The 14,276-nt window shown below is 53.6% G+C and overlaps 1 protein-coding gene across 1 annotated transcript in view; it reads left to right on the top strand.

Annotated features, from left to right (window-relative positions):
• The window catches only part of LOC122389051 (proteoglycan 4-like), a 114,271-nt gene that overhangs the window by 86,830 nt on the left and 13,165 nt on the right, over nucleotides 1-14,276 (top strand). Inside the window, exon 3 of the mRNA XM_043380721.1 lies at nucleotides 13,500-13,727. Coding sequence (XP_043236656.1) covers nucleotides 13,500-13,727 — 228 coding nt within the window. The remainder of the gene's footprint in view (nucleotides 1-13,499; nucleotides 13,728-14,276) is intronic.

Here is a 14,276-nt window from a genome sequence, read left to right as displayed (position 1 = left end):
ATAGTAATATGCGGATCATAAATTCTCAACAGGCCTTGTGCAGCTGCGAGGGTGGGTGTGGACTGAATAATAAACCGCATTCTGCTCAGATGAAACGGAGACCTGGAATGGAAGATATGGACACTGTTCTTTTATGATTTTATTCTGGTGTACTCTTTGCTTCTAAAGCATGATGCCCAGTACTTCGAAGAAACCCTATCCCCGCCAGTATCGCCCATCGGGTTCGGGAGCTGTCTTCTCGCACCCCTCGGACTTGCACCTTATGGGAGCGGCGAAGGCGCCGCCGGCGCACCTTCTCAGTACTGCGCGGGGCGGTAAAATATGCGGCACTCCTACCTAAGGCATGAGACGCTCCGCGGCCACGCTCCCAGTTTGGTGAGCAGACGCCAGTTGGAGGTGTGAGCGCGGTGGGCTCGCTGAGGCGTATTTGGTGGCTTAGGCGCTGGCTTACGTCCCGCCTGAGATTCCGCCGTTCCGTGAGCGACTGAAAAGTGTTTCGTGACTTCTGAAGGTCCGTGCTCGACAGGAGGCTTCCTCGCAGGGATGGCGCGTGGTCGTCCCGCAGCTCAGCAGCGGTGAGTGTCGAAACAACCCTGTTGAGCTCCCGAGAGAGAGCATGTGCCGGCGATGCGGCAGCCAAGACGTGCACTGAAGCCTAGCAGCCGGGCTGTTGTGTTTCGCTCGGCTTGGTGAAGCTGGCGTCACATACATGTGTTGCCAGCTTTAGAGGCTCGTTTGCTTTGTTGGTGGAGAGCAGCAACGTTGGAGGTTTTTGAAGAAGAAAACGAACCATTCCTTTCTGGTGTCACTACAGCTTAATTTGGTGTGTAGTGAAAATACCGCTGACCGATAGCGCTTGAAGGGCAACCAATGATACATGATTCGTTCTTTTTATGCGAGTATTGTAAGGCACACAGTTTTATGAAGTTGTTATTCTGTTGCTCTCACTGTCTCTTTCCTGAATGCTTCCTGCTGTGTGGCGATCCATACTTCAGTCATGCCGCGGGAGGTCAGGTCGCCGAACCCGTCTAGCCCGTCACCTCCAGCGGAAAGTGAGAGTGCAGCTCACGAAAGTGACTGTGTTCTGCCGTTGCCGGCGGCTCTAACCCTGCCGACTCACCATCAGAGCGGTGTCGAAACTGGCTTGTCCAACGCTCAGCCGCGCTGCACTGGTCGCGTGGTGACAGCTGCCTCCAGCTTTATGACTGGGGGAGGCATGGAGGTACGGAATCATGCAGCGGCTCAGAATCTCGGGATGTTGGATTCCACCAGCTTTGTGGATCAAGTGCGGACAATGTGGACGTTTCGTTCACGACATGGGTGTCCACCCATGTCGTGAACGAATATGTCGTGAACGAATCTATTCGCACATAGCGCTCTTATCTGAACTGGGCTTTTGCATCTTGCCATTCTTATGCAGAAGTGACTCGTTCCAGAAAATCAGAAAATTCTGATCTCTCCGCACTGCGCAGATCTTTTTTGGCTTTTTCATCACCGTGGCTGCGTCTCGCACGTCGCTCGTCGCCCGTCTTCCGTCTTCCGTCTTCCGTCGCTCGCCGACAAAGTGCCACCCATCGTCGCCAACGCCGCAAACGACGCCGACGCGTCCTTTTTGTGTGTCCCGGCGGTGTCTGACGACGATAGGGTCCTTTTTGTGGCCATCATCACCCTGGTCGTGACGGGCGACAATTATAGCCTTCTGACGCAGTTATCCATCTGCACGCTAGAATTGTGGCGCATGCATCTCGCCAGGCAGTGGTCCCGAATAAAAGCGTGGTGGAACTCATCGGATGCAATTTACCTTTAGCATATCTAATTGGGACTCATGATAGATAGTTGTTAGTTGTTGTATAAATCTCGCGAAAGCCGAGAGTCTGCCGACATTATTCAGAATTAATTGACAGCGGGTGTTATTTTTGCCGAATAGAATCCGACGCTTATTCGTAATTCCGAAGATCAAATCAGCGATCAGTCTCTTATCGTTGACCCGCGGTGGGTTCTGGTAAAATGATTTCTAATTTTGTAATTTACAACGGAGGCTTATAAAGCTGATCCTCATGTTTTATCAGTAATGAATTGCAACGTAAATGGTGGTTTGTTCGGCAGCGGTCTTATGTACTCTGGAATCTTTCGGTCCATAATAAAGCACAGCTGAAATGTGTCTCAATTCATGCTTCGAACGATTCACTACCATGCGGCTGCTTGTGCACGACAGACGTGGTAGTGTGAACCGGATCGAGGCGCAGTACGGGCCAGGCGGTATCGACTTGTGGGCTGTGGGCGTATATCGACCCGGGGTGGGTGGCCGGTGGAAGCAGCTCACGGGGAACGCTGGAACCGTACTGCCGCTGGAAAGGTACCACCGCGGCTGGAACCCACGCAGGCCACGGGGCGCCTATAAACGACCTGTCACCTAAACGAACCGCATGATTGGAGCCGAGGGACGGCTGGTTCAACCCACGGGTAACGACTGGAGTCCTACTCCAGGGGCTCAGAGTTCTGACAGTGGCAATGCTCTGTGTTTGGGCCGGGGCCATTGCGCAGTCGGCTGATCCATACCGGGAGCTCCAACGACGATGCATGGCCACCAGAGGTCGGCGCCGCTCTCAAGTTATGGCGTATTTGTAGGTGCGCCAGCTCGCCAGGCTGGCTGCCAGCGGTGCTGACATCACGTGTCGTGAGTCGTGACGAAGCCGCCCCCGCCCACGCCCCCGCCGCCCCCGCAGCAGCAGCCGCTGCCCTCGCCCCTGTCTGCAACGTTGCACAGTGCACAGCCGATCAACAGTCATCGATACCGTGCGGAGGCTGATTGGCTCGCTGACCGGCTGCAAGACTTCAGGAGGAACTGTCACGGAAAGTGGACTGGACTGGACTGTGTTTGTGGTTGTGGGAGACGGAAGAAGTTGCGAGATAGTTCTGACCTGGTCTTCGGTTGAACTCTAGCAGGATAGCTAAATCAGCAACCTGAAACCCTTACTTGGATGCTATCTGTCCCAGTTTTGTCGGTAATTTCTTATAGCCCGCATGATTATATACATCTGCAGTACTAAGAACCCTGGCGGGAACATGACATTGACATGCAGCGCCGATCTGGGACTACCTCCATGTCCTGCTGTGTTAGGTGGAGTCGGACGGCAGGGACACGAGAAGATGGAGATTGATCACACCGAGCTCATCTGCAGGACCCGGCAGAGTGCCAACGTCCTCCGCCGTAGTCTGTCGATCTCCAGCACCCTGGAGATGTGACGTTCATTGACGTGTCATGTCATATATGGAACCCATGTGACGGTCACATGCTCAATTTTTTTATGGTGATATATTTTCATTATCACTCATACTATTTCAGATATTGGAACGTTGTATTGAGCATTGTTAATTAGATTATAAAGAGGATGATATATAACCTGTTGCTCATTTCTAGAAGAATAAAAAATAAACCACAAAGATATCCACATAATACCATTATCCACATAATATATGGATACCACATAATATATTATCCTCTTTATAATCACTCATACTGACCTAAAACTTTAATTAGTGTATGAGCCAAACGCATTATGCGGTTTCTAGCAGAAAGACCATCGATCACTATCTCTCCTGCTGACCGAAATAGTGTGCGGTCACGCCGTGGCAACCACCAGGGAAGCCCAACCAGTGCGGTGCCGAGGGCAGGGAGGGAGGGGCGGCCTTGGCTCACTGACGGACTCGTGCTGACCGAACTCGATCCCCGACAGCCAGAGTGGCGAGCTAGCTCTGAAACAACAGCTGAGCTCGGGCTCGGGCGAACACAGGGGCATGCAAAGTGGCACGTGTTGTTGACTTCTGTTGATGCATGATGAGGGCTAGTTTTGAGGTGGGTAAGTGATCCAATTGCTCGCTTGTATTTTAATGGGGGACTTTGTTCTTGATGCTGAGAGCTCAGAGGCACATTTTCGAAGCTCCACCGCATTTAGCGAGCTCTTTTTCTATCTCTTTTCTGTAAAGTTCACCGATGGCAATATGTTGCTCTCGCATTATCCATGAAATGCCTTTGGTATAAAAAAGTATCCATCCGATCCCGATTTGTGCACTGCGCACAGTGTGTGGTGCGGTATATGTATCGGATGGTGTGTCAACACGACGGGCCCGTGTGCGTGCGTTCCCACATGCTGCTATCGGTGCCTGTCGTGTTTGCCCCGACTCCGCGGTGCCCTGTGGAAACATCTGCCCTCCGTGTCCTGGCCAACGCTCTGATACAGGACACCGCTGCAGCAGCCGGGTATGCGTAAAGCCAGGAGACGTAACGAGAAACAAGGGAAGCACCTACATATTTGGAAGTTTCTTTTTATGCGAAATTGCTATGGATTGCTGGCTCATTTCAGAATTCGGTCGCGGCTGGGTGAGCAAGTGCAGCGATATTCCAGTTTTTTTTTTCACCCGTGGATGTTATAGCCGATGCTGTGCTCTCTGGAATTAGTCGATGCTTTGAGAATGTCTAGATCTAATCCTGACTGCTTAGTGAATGGGCTGAAAGGCTAGCCCCTGTCTCGTGTTCTGAGAAGTCCGGCCCCGTAATGGCGCTGCATTTCCGGCACATCGGCACTTATCCTGCTCGGACGGGTGGGTCGAATTCAGTGGCCTGAGTCACGTATGACAGGTTCGTTGTGCTATTCAAATCGTTTATAAAAACGTTGATCTAAATGGTTGGGCGTTAAATCGTTATGAAGTTATAATGCATATACAATACATGGATCAATGTCGTCGAACAATACCAAATCGCCTTCGCGTCTGGCTTTTGACGAGGTGTCCATTTCTGTGCGAGTCAGCTATGGTCAGCGCCGCCATCCAATCAATCCTCACTGTGCCGGTTGCTGCTGTCAGTGCCACAAGTGGTGGATCTATTGTGGCCGGGACCTTGGCTCGCTTAGTGAGCGGTGACATACTCCACGTCTTCTTTAGTGCCCTCTCCTGTTTGCAATGTCCATGTGTTTCGAGCTGATCACTGCTCGAGAGCTAGGCTGGTCAGTTAAAACCGCCTTTCTACATAAGCAACAACTTTGAGATGCTGCCTATTTAGAACCTCGCACTCAAACTGCTTTAACCCCAGTATAGATTCTGATTTTAATTCGGCCGCCATCGCGCTGTTGTTTATAATTGAATCTCTGATAAAGCTGGCGCCAACCGGGCGCTGCTGTGTTTTTCCCACCTGAATAGCGCCTCATTATCGACAAAGCAACGACGGCCTGACGGTGCTGAAAGGCTCTTCACAACAAGAACAGTGTGTTCCTGGCGGCACTTTAGGCTGGCTCTGCTGCAATGTGTCGACAGGGCAGGTATCTGCTTAACATGATTGACGATCATGTTCAATATGATTTTTTATCCTAAAGTAGTTTTTATTATTATTTCAAGCCCAAGTGCCAAGGCGTATAGAGATAAGCGGTTATTTTTCAGTGGTCGGGTCTCCCGGGCCAGGTGCTTCCTCGCCCATCCCCGCTCGTAGCCCCGTGCGCCGGTGACGCGACCTCGCGTGACACACTGTCGAGGCAGATGCAGAGGCCACAACGCTGCGTCATCCGTCTGTTTCGACGGTCTGGCGCAGAGCCGCAGGAGGGCTCCGACACAGCTGTGAACGACACAGCCGCTCGCCCACCTCACCTTGCAATGACATTGGAAACTGGCACCGGCCACCGAGTCTGTGGCACACGGGATCGGCGGACCTCAACCTCTGACGATCTGCCAGGAGGCTCTGAGCTCGTTCACCTGACCTGGCGCAGAAGCAGAGGCCTCCCATCAGACATTGAAGACGATCAATGACGTCAACCTTTAGCCTTATGCTGACGTCATGCAGGCCCGAAGACAGTGAACGAACATTATAAGCGAGCATTACAACCACATTGGTTGAATTGACGCAAGTGGAAGGCATTGACTGATGATAAGTGTAATTTCATTAAATGGTCCAGTGACATCATGCAGTGGCTGGAAATGGAAAGCAATTTTTGACGACGTGACCTACCCCTCCCGTTTGCCAATCTCGGGTTGGCCGTAATCCAGTGCGCTCCTTATTTGATTTCGTCTTTATTTTCAGTTTCTTGTTATTTATAAAAAGCATAAGTTTTCTTGGTCATTTAGTGGCATGCTCACATTTAGTGATTCCAGAGACATCAATGCATCGAATAGTAGCTTCGTGTCCATGTTTTTCCCATTCATTCATTTCATAGACTCATCAACCCACGTCCCCCACCGCGCGTGGTGTCGTTTCCGGCTGACGCCGTAGTTACGTCTAGTGACGTCTGGTGACGTCTGGTTGACGCCGTGGTGACCGCTGGGTGACGGCGGGCTGACGTGCCGTCATCAGTGAGTGACGCCAGCCGTCCCCGCCCGGCGCCCTGCTCCCAGGGCCCGGTCTATTCATGCTCGCTGCTCCATGACACCCTACCTCCAGCCTTCGGCCTGCAGCGGCCTCCACAACCAGCACTCTGGACGCTCCAGCTATTGACGGCCTCCTGGGGTTCTCAAACTTCCCACCAGCGGCGGCTTTCAGCGGCTCGGAGCGGCTTTCGGTCCCTCGAGAGGCTGTTTTGATACCCGCCGCCCAGTCTCCGTTGCTACCAACTACGCCCTACGTTCGTGTAGCCGACCCGGGACCGGTCGGTGCGCTTCCCACCACCCTCCCTCCTTCCGCGGTGCAGCTCGGTTTGAGAGCCACCAATCGATGACGCCAGCACGGGCTGGGACCGCCCCTGGCGCCGGTGGGCGTCAGCCGCCGCCGCCGCCGCCGCCGCGCGCGCGCGCGCCAGTACCGCGGTAAAACGGGCGACGGGAGCCGCGCGCGCCGTGCTCGGTCGGTTTGAGGAGGGAAAGGTTGTGACGAGCAGCGAGCAGCGGTTCTTGTAGACGTGCTGAGGGGAGGCGGGAGAGGAGAGGCTCACTGAACGCAGGTGGGTGTGGCAGGTGCTCTGCCAAATTGGCCGCAGCAGACGCTCTTTTTCTTTGTTTGCGGCCTTTTACTGCAATTCTCAGCTAATATTGCCCTTTTTGGCATCATTTTGTGGAGTATTTGTTACGCATTTGCCAGGAATTACGCAATTTTCCAGTTTTTGAACCATTGTGACCCTACGATTTGTATGATCGATCGGAAAGGATCTTCTTTCGAGGGCACCTGATGATACGATTCTGTATAGAATAATGGGCGGGAAGACAATATCAATGATGATGAAATCGGCCTAATGTGAGATGAATTGCCTTGACACCATGCCACGCACCCTTTGTGGTCTGGCTGGATCGATGCAGCTTAGCGAGGCCTTGGTGGTGCTCGGTAGGGTGCCGTTTGAGTTCTGCAGGTCTGAACGGGCAGGTATCTGGGTCATGGACCAACGACGATGACTAGCGGACTGCGCAACTGTGCGACACTGACAGACAGTGCCTCCAGGTGAACTGAAAATCTGTGGAGGAAGACAGCGCCTCCAGGTGGGGCGCTGAACATATGTTGCAGGACTCCCGACAGTTTGGTGGCGACAGGCACCGAAAGTGTTGAGGCCAGGCAGCTTATGCAGCGCTGACAGTTGAGTGGCTCAAAGCGCTGACCGTCGGTGGCATACAGCTCACAGCGTCGACAGTCTCATGACACTCAGCGCCGACTGTCGGCCTTGCAAGGAGTGTCAGAGGTGACAAGGAAAGTGACAGGCTGCACCGTTACCACCCTTCCCCTCCTCGAGTTTCTAGTTACACGTGTGAACAGTCACAAGTAAACCACTTGTCGGACAGATGGGTTTTCCGCTGTGTGTGCTCTGCCCGTTCACTCGCTTCTTTTTTGTCCGGCCAACCGCTTATTTACTATGGCCTGAAGACCATCCGAGTGCAAACGTTTTCAACCTGTACAGCTGCCCCAACAGTGGGAGCTTCAAAGGTGCAGACGAACCTCGTGCGATGGTTTTCTTGCCGGCTTGGTATGAAAATGAGCTCGAGCAAAAACTGCACTCCACCCGCCGCTGGCATACCGCTCTGCCTCCTCCCGGCTCCCACCGTGCCGCGCGGGACACAGCGAGCTCTGTCGGCGCGCCCCGCCCCTGTGCGCCGCTCCCTGACCGCTCCAGGCTCTCTCCCAGCGGGCCGTTCGGGTTTCCGGGTCAGCGGAGCGCTGTGCCGACAGACCGGCCCTGACCTGTGACGTCACTCGTCGGCCGCTCCTTTGAAGCGGCGCTGGCACCATCGGCCGCGTCGGCCGCCGGCGGACGCTCCCAGGGTTGTCCGGGCCGGCCCGACCAGCCCCGGCCCGGTCTGCGCGCTGCGCGGCGCCGGCCAAAAATATCATGGCTGGGACCATGTCGAGGACGACGTCCGAGCCAAGGCGATGACCGTTGGAGACGGAGGCTCGGTGCGTGGGACCGGGCGCACTAGTAGGTCCGTACTGGTCCGTTGGTCAGTCTGTCGGCTAGTCTGTCAGACGGTCTGGCAGGCTGCCTTACTGATTTTATGGGCGATGTGTCGGTCCGTCGCTTTGTCGGGTCTGTCAGTCCGCTGTTCCATCGGTCTGTCATTTTGTTGTCGGTCTGTGGGCCTGTCGGTCAGCCGTCTGTCAGTCTGCAGAACTTTCTGACTGTCTGCTGGTCCAGCGGTCCAGCGGTCTGTCGGTCTGTTGCTCCGTCGGTCGGTTTGTTGGTCCAGCGGTCTGTCGGTCCGTCGGCGGAGGACGGATCGCCGCCCTGCGAGCCGTGCGATCGATGTGTGTCGTGTGCTGCGCTCCGGCGGCGGCCGCGCCCGACCGGCTCCGATCGTAGGATGGCGTGACGGCCGCGGATGGATGACCGCGGCTCTCCAGCCCCGGGCTCGACTAGGGTCGCTCGTCTCCAGCCCCAGGCTCAGCGCACTTCTCCAGCTTCGGGCTCGACGAGATGGTTGCTCGTTTCCAGCCCCGAGCTCGACGATATGGTTGCTCGTCTCCAGCCCTGCAGGCTCGCCGAGCTGGTCGCCTGAGGATGCGAGCTGCCGCTCATGAACTAGCTTCACGAGCAAGTCGAGCCGAGCTTAGGACGGCCTCGAACGATTATGAAAGGCAGTCCAGACTGATGAGCTCAGTCGGTTAGCTGATGCAGCCTCCAGAGGCCAGATGTCTCGGATTTCTATACAATGACGAAGATGGTACAGCTCAGAGGAAAGGCGATCCTTTAAACCTTCATCTTTCGCGGAACTTTATTCAGATGAGGTCAACTCAGCAACTTTAATATCATCGAGTTCCCTCTTGACCTTGTCCTCAATGGTGTTGGAGATTGAAGAGCCTGTGTCTGTCTGCCGTCTAGTTCCGTGTCCTTCGGGCTGATGTCAGCACCGCGGCGAAAAGTCGTCGTCAGCGCCCCGCTGATGAATAATTTGGCCCGTCACTCCGCGCTCGCCTGGCGCCTAGTCAGCAGCTGCGTTTTGCTGACGCCGTGACTTCTGAACTTGACTCAGTGAGTGTTGAGTTTCGGGATGATAATCAATGTTTAAATGAAGCGTACCTTGTCAATGTGTATGTCCTCACTTGTTGCTGGGGATGACAACGCTGTCAAAGTCTCTGCTTTGGCTATTTCCCAAAATTCTACCCGTCACCATGCGTTGCGTCCTCGCCAGAGGTCATCCAACCTACCACACCGCTGCCCTATTTTTGCGCTGCGCCCTGCGGTCGGCGGAGGGTGTCCCAGTTCCGCCGGGCCGCTCGGCCCCGGGTCGATGGGTCACGCCTGGATTATATCGACCTCGGGGGCGGCACGGTCGTTCACGGCCGCCGCCCATCACGGGCTTCGTCAGACACGGCTCACAACGTCCTCCCGCCGGGAGGTGATTTGCGCTAGCGGAAGCAGCGCCAGCACGGCTCGATGCCTGCCCGATGGATGTTTTGATTATATCGAGAGGCCCAGCATGGTGGGTGAGCTCATTCGATTAAACAGCCCAGTGGTCTGATGGGCTGATGACGTGATCTGGGCAGGGGATTGGTGCCGTCCGGGCTACTCATGTAGGCTAATGATTTGCGGTCGGCATGATGCTTGGCGCTCATGGCTGCAGGTGTTCGTGGTTAGGATCGAACGTCAGATACGTCAGTTACGGTTGTCTACGAAAGTTCTTGATCGTGGTGAGAATTCTGACTAAGGTCTTCCTTCATCACAGGAGTTCGGTTCTGTGACGTTTCAAGATTTATGGCGTCATTACGCTGTCCAGTTTCTCGGAGGCCGTTTTCGAGCTTGCGAAGTTTTTGTGTGGTGTGTCGCTGTCAGTTCTCATAAATAATTTGAACACAATTGTTCCTTACTTTGTTTTATCAAAATCCCTGCTTTTGGATGTTTTTGTCAATTGGGCTCTTGAATGCTTAATTTTTCAAATGTTTTATGCGACAGTACCGATTGGCTCAAATTTTTATTAATGTTATTTTTCGCCGAAATAATGATGCTTCGACGTCCCCCCTCTACCTGGTGTCGTCAGGCGACGTAACGACTTCATTATACGTTCGAGTACCTACATCTTTCTTTGCCAGGACTCGCACCTTCTACTTTGTCGTTGTGCCCCCAAGTCCTCATAAATGATTTAGAGGACCCATGGTTATTTGTGTAACTGTAACACCTTGTATACTCAGAAATGTCGGCCACCATCTTGGCTGGTTACCATGGCGGATCTACCGGTGTGTTGCCAGGCTACACTATACCCGTGGACGGGGACCTTGTTGCCACCTCAACGAATGGTAACTCGCCTTTTCATGCTTGTCCCAGTGCCTATTGATGCTATTGATGGGTCTGTTAACAGCTTCGGCATTACTTTGGAGAAGCGTTCGGCGTAAATCCAATTCAGAAGTGCTCTTCATTTAGCTGCGTGTATAATGTATTGCGATTTGCGGTGTTCCAGTAAGATGAATGTTGAATGTCAAGTGGCTACTCACAGGTGGCATGCTAGCTGCTTCCAACTCTCATTAACATTTCCACTCCAATTTAGAAACGGCGAAGTCCTGCATCTGAGGTAGCTACCCAAACCAGACGCGTTTACAGCGCTTTCTCCGTCCTGAGACCCCAGTTAATGCATTTCACATGGTCACAGGAGGGAACGACGAATGATCTGTCGAATGGGTGCCCGAAGTACCGGAACCCCTGGTGTGACCAGATAGGTCACAGCGGGACACCGCTGGCTCTCTGCTGGACAGGGGAAATGAGAAGCCATTGGCTCGCTCTGCTTGAAATATGCTTCTAAGTTCTGTTGGACCGTGAAATGGCGTGGCCTGAATATATTATTTATCCGTATAAGGCAATATATGTTGGTGACTACATGCCACTGAAAACCCGCACTTTTATGTGTTTCATAAGTTGCATGCATTAACGCCATTTATTCGTGGTCTCAGACCTCAGTTGCTTTGCCTGACATGGATTTCATTTCTTTGAACTTGGGACATGATGTTATCTGGTTAGGTAGCTGCACCGTCACACCAGCACACGAGATTCACTCAGGTCACCGACCTGCCCTTCGGCCAGCTGCGGGGTACCCCGGACCCACAGCTGTGTGACGTGGACAGGGCGCTCCCGACTAAGGTGGTCATTATACCCGACTGGGGTGACCCACTTTGGCCTGGCGCAGGACCAACAAACGCCCCGCTGCCAGGCTAGCCGTTAGGTGTTGTCTGTTTTGTAGCGAGGCGTTTTTGTCTTTGTCGCTTGTCTTTGGCGTCAGTTGCAGTAATGGGTCTACAAGTGCCAAGACTTGCGTTGAAAATGAGAATGGCCCCGCGTGACAGTGACCCCAGGTCGTTGCCATCTGTTCGTAAACCGTCATACACGGTTCGCTTTACTAGCACCGCTCGATGGTTGCTCGGTGCAACTCGCGCCTGAATCGCCCACACATGCTTCCTTTGAGTCCAAGTCACGGTTTGCACGTGTCGTGACTGTCGTCACGCTTCCTCGGTCTGTTGTGAAGTGACTTGCCGACGAGCCTCGATGAAGGCAAGTTACGCCGCAGCAGGCGACATCAACATCCGCGATCGGCACTACCGTCGTACGGCACAGCTTTGGATGACTGCAGGATCCTCATGGATCCTGCAGTCATCCAAAGTTGCATAAGCCTCTGATTATCCGTTGGATCCGTGCAACCCCGTCTTTAGACTAGACCCGACGTCCTCTCGGACTCCACAAAATGATAATCCTCAGAAGCGAACGTCTTGAATCCGAGGAACATGGGCCCGCTCTCGCTCACCATGCCTTTTCTGGGTCTCTGATGCCGAACCGGGCTCGAACCAAGCACGACTGCATCATGTGACCGATATGGCCCACACAGCCTCTGTTTGTGACCGCCCCCCCCCCCGAACACGTCACACATACCTGGGATCAGGTCGGTCGGTGTCGGTATCGACCACCCGATCGACGGCACGGCCATCTTGGTTGGCCTCATCATTACTAATGCAGGAGGAAGCCTCACCAGCTCAGCCGGCTTCCAGAATGGTGCTGGAATTGCTGATCAGATGGGCGACCGCAAAGGTTTGAATGGCATGCCGACTGTTCTTCACGGAGCTAGGATAGGCGACTGGCGACAGACTTTGTGTTCACTGTTCTGTGTGCGAGTTGCGACCGACACTTGCCAGCTGGAAAGGTTACGCAATCGCAGAGCGTGGTCGAACCGGTGGAGGCTGAATGCGGTTTGGCGTGTCGCGTGACTGGATTTTGCGACGTGTTCCCACTGGATGGTGTCGCAATAGGTATTTGTGAGCGCCAGACTCGATTTCCGATAGCTATTTGATCGATTTCAGTGCAGGCGTTTGGGTGTGGAGGCAGTCTGTTTTCGCCAGTGTAGACCTCAATGTGGTCGGAAGCTCCAACCGACCGTCAGTGATATGATAGGGAATAGGGATGTTGTTTTCAACAGCCTGGCGATTAGTTCTGCCCTCCTGTTTTGGTCTTCCTTGGACCGTGTGACCTGGTGAACCGCTTGATTTGGTAGAAGCCGATCAATATTAAGGTAGAAAGCTCAAGTCTGTCCCGTTTTAAGTGAAGCGTTGCTATTGCCTCGGCTGCTTGAAGCGTGTATTTACGGGTGAAAACGATCGTAGACACAGTATACACCACCATCTTAGTGCTATACGTGCTGTTTCATGTTTGACCTCTAACTGGCTTCATGGATCGTTTCTCCATCTGTTTACTGTTGGGTGGACACGAAATATATCCCCAGCCATGCAACACTGCTATCAACGGACTGGAAATGTGATCAGGGCTCTGTATAAACTTCGTTTGCCGACCTTCAACGCCACCTTCACGCTCTGTTGGCTCTCCCAATCTAGCAAATCATGAGCAATCAAAGCAGTACTTGACGTATCAGGTAAATATCCTTATAATAGCTTGTTGTCTCGAAATCTTAATTGCCTTATTACTGGGCCGTTCATTTGATCTCTCATGGCATGATGACAAACGCCTCCCTAAACTCGTGTTTCTTTTGTGCTCGTGATTCGTGAGTGACTCGCTCGCTCCTCGATGCATATGACTGTCGTCGCTGACCTGTGTCTTCTCCCCCTGTTGCAGACCGGAGCCGTCTGCGGCGGAGAGGGCCGCCTCCCGAGTGCGCGTCACCTACTTCGAGAGCAAGAAGCCGCTGACGGTGCCGGCAGTGGAGGCGGGTGACACTTCCACACCCGAGGAGTCGGACGTGTCGGCGCCGGACGCGCTGCCGCAGGCCTCACCGGACGTCCCGGCGCACACCCAGGTCACCGCCTCCACCGGCGAGATGCCGACCACCTACATCGTCCAGACGTGAGTACAGGGGTGGGGCTTCTGAAAGTGGTCCGACTCAGCATAAGCGTAACTTTATATCTCTTTGTGGGTGCTCAAGCACCCCCAATCCTGAGCTCAGCACCCCCTGCCTTCTTAAAGCACCCCCAGCCTCCTCAAAACATTCCCAGCTGACTCAAGGCCCTCAATAATCAGAATGTCCATCTCCTAGTACTGTAATGAGCCCAGTGAATCATGCAAATACTATGCTTACTCAATTCAGTGACTAAGAGAATATACATTGAATAAATCACCACAAATTAAGATGCATGATATTTGTGTTAACATTACATCTGATATTATCAGGGGCCCGGGAACGATTTTCAAGTTGGGGGGGGGGGGGGGCGAGCCCAAAATACCTGACATGATGCATATAAAACAGTGGCATAGCTAGGGGTGTAAAGGGACACGTTTCCCCTCCCCCATCGGGTTCAAAGGGACCCTTGGGTCCGAGAGGCCCTGCGGCGCCATTTGACCGCTGAGGGTTAACGATGGCCATATTTCTACTCAGAAGGGCCCCGTGGGGCTCTT

This window comes from Amphibalanus amphitrite, unplaced genomic scaffold (assembly GCF_019059575.1).
Source record: "Amphibalanus amphitrite isolate SeventyFive unplaced genomic scaffold, NRLGWU_Aamphi_draft 000342F_arrow, whole genome shotgun sequence".
In the NCBI taxonomy this organism is placed as follows: domain Eukaryota; kingdom Metazoa; phylum Arthropoda; class Thecostraca; order Balanomorpha; family Balanidae; genus Amphibalanus; species Amphibalanus amphitrite.
The sequence above is the reverse complement of the archived record's forward strand: the minus strand, read 5'-3'. Positions and strand labels throughout refer to the sequence as shown.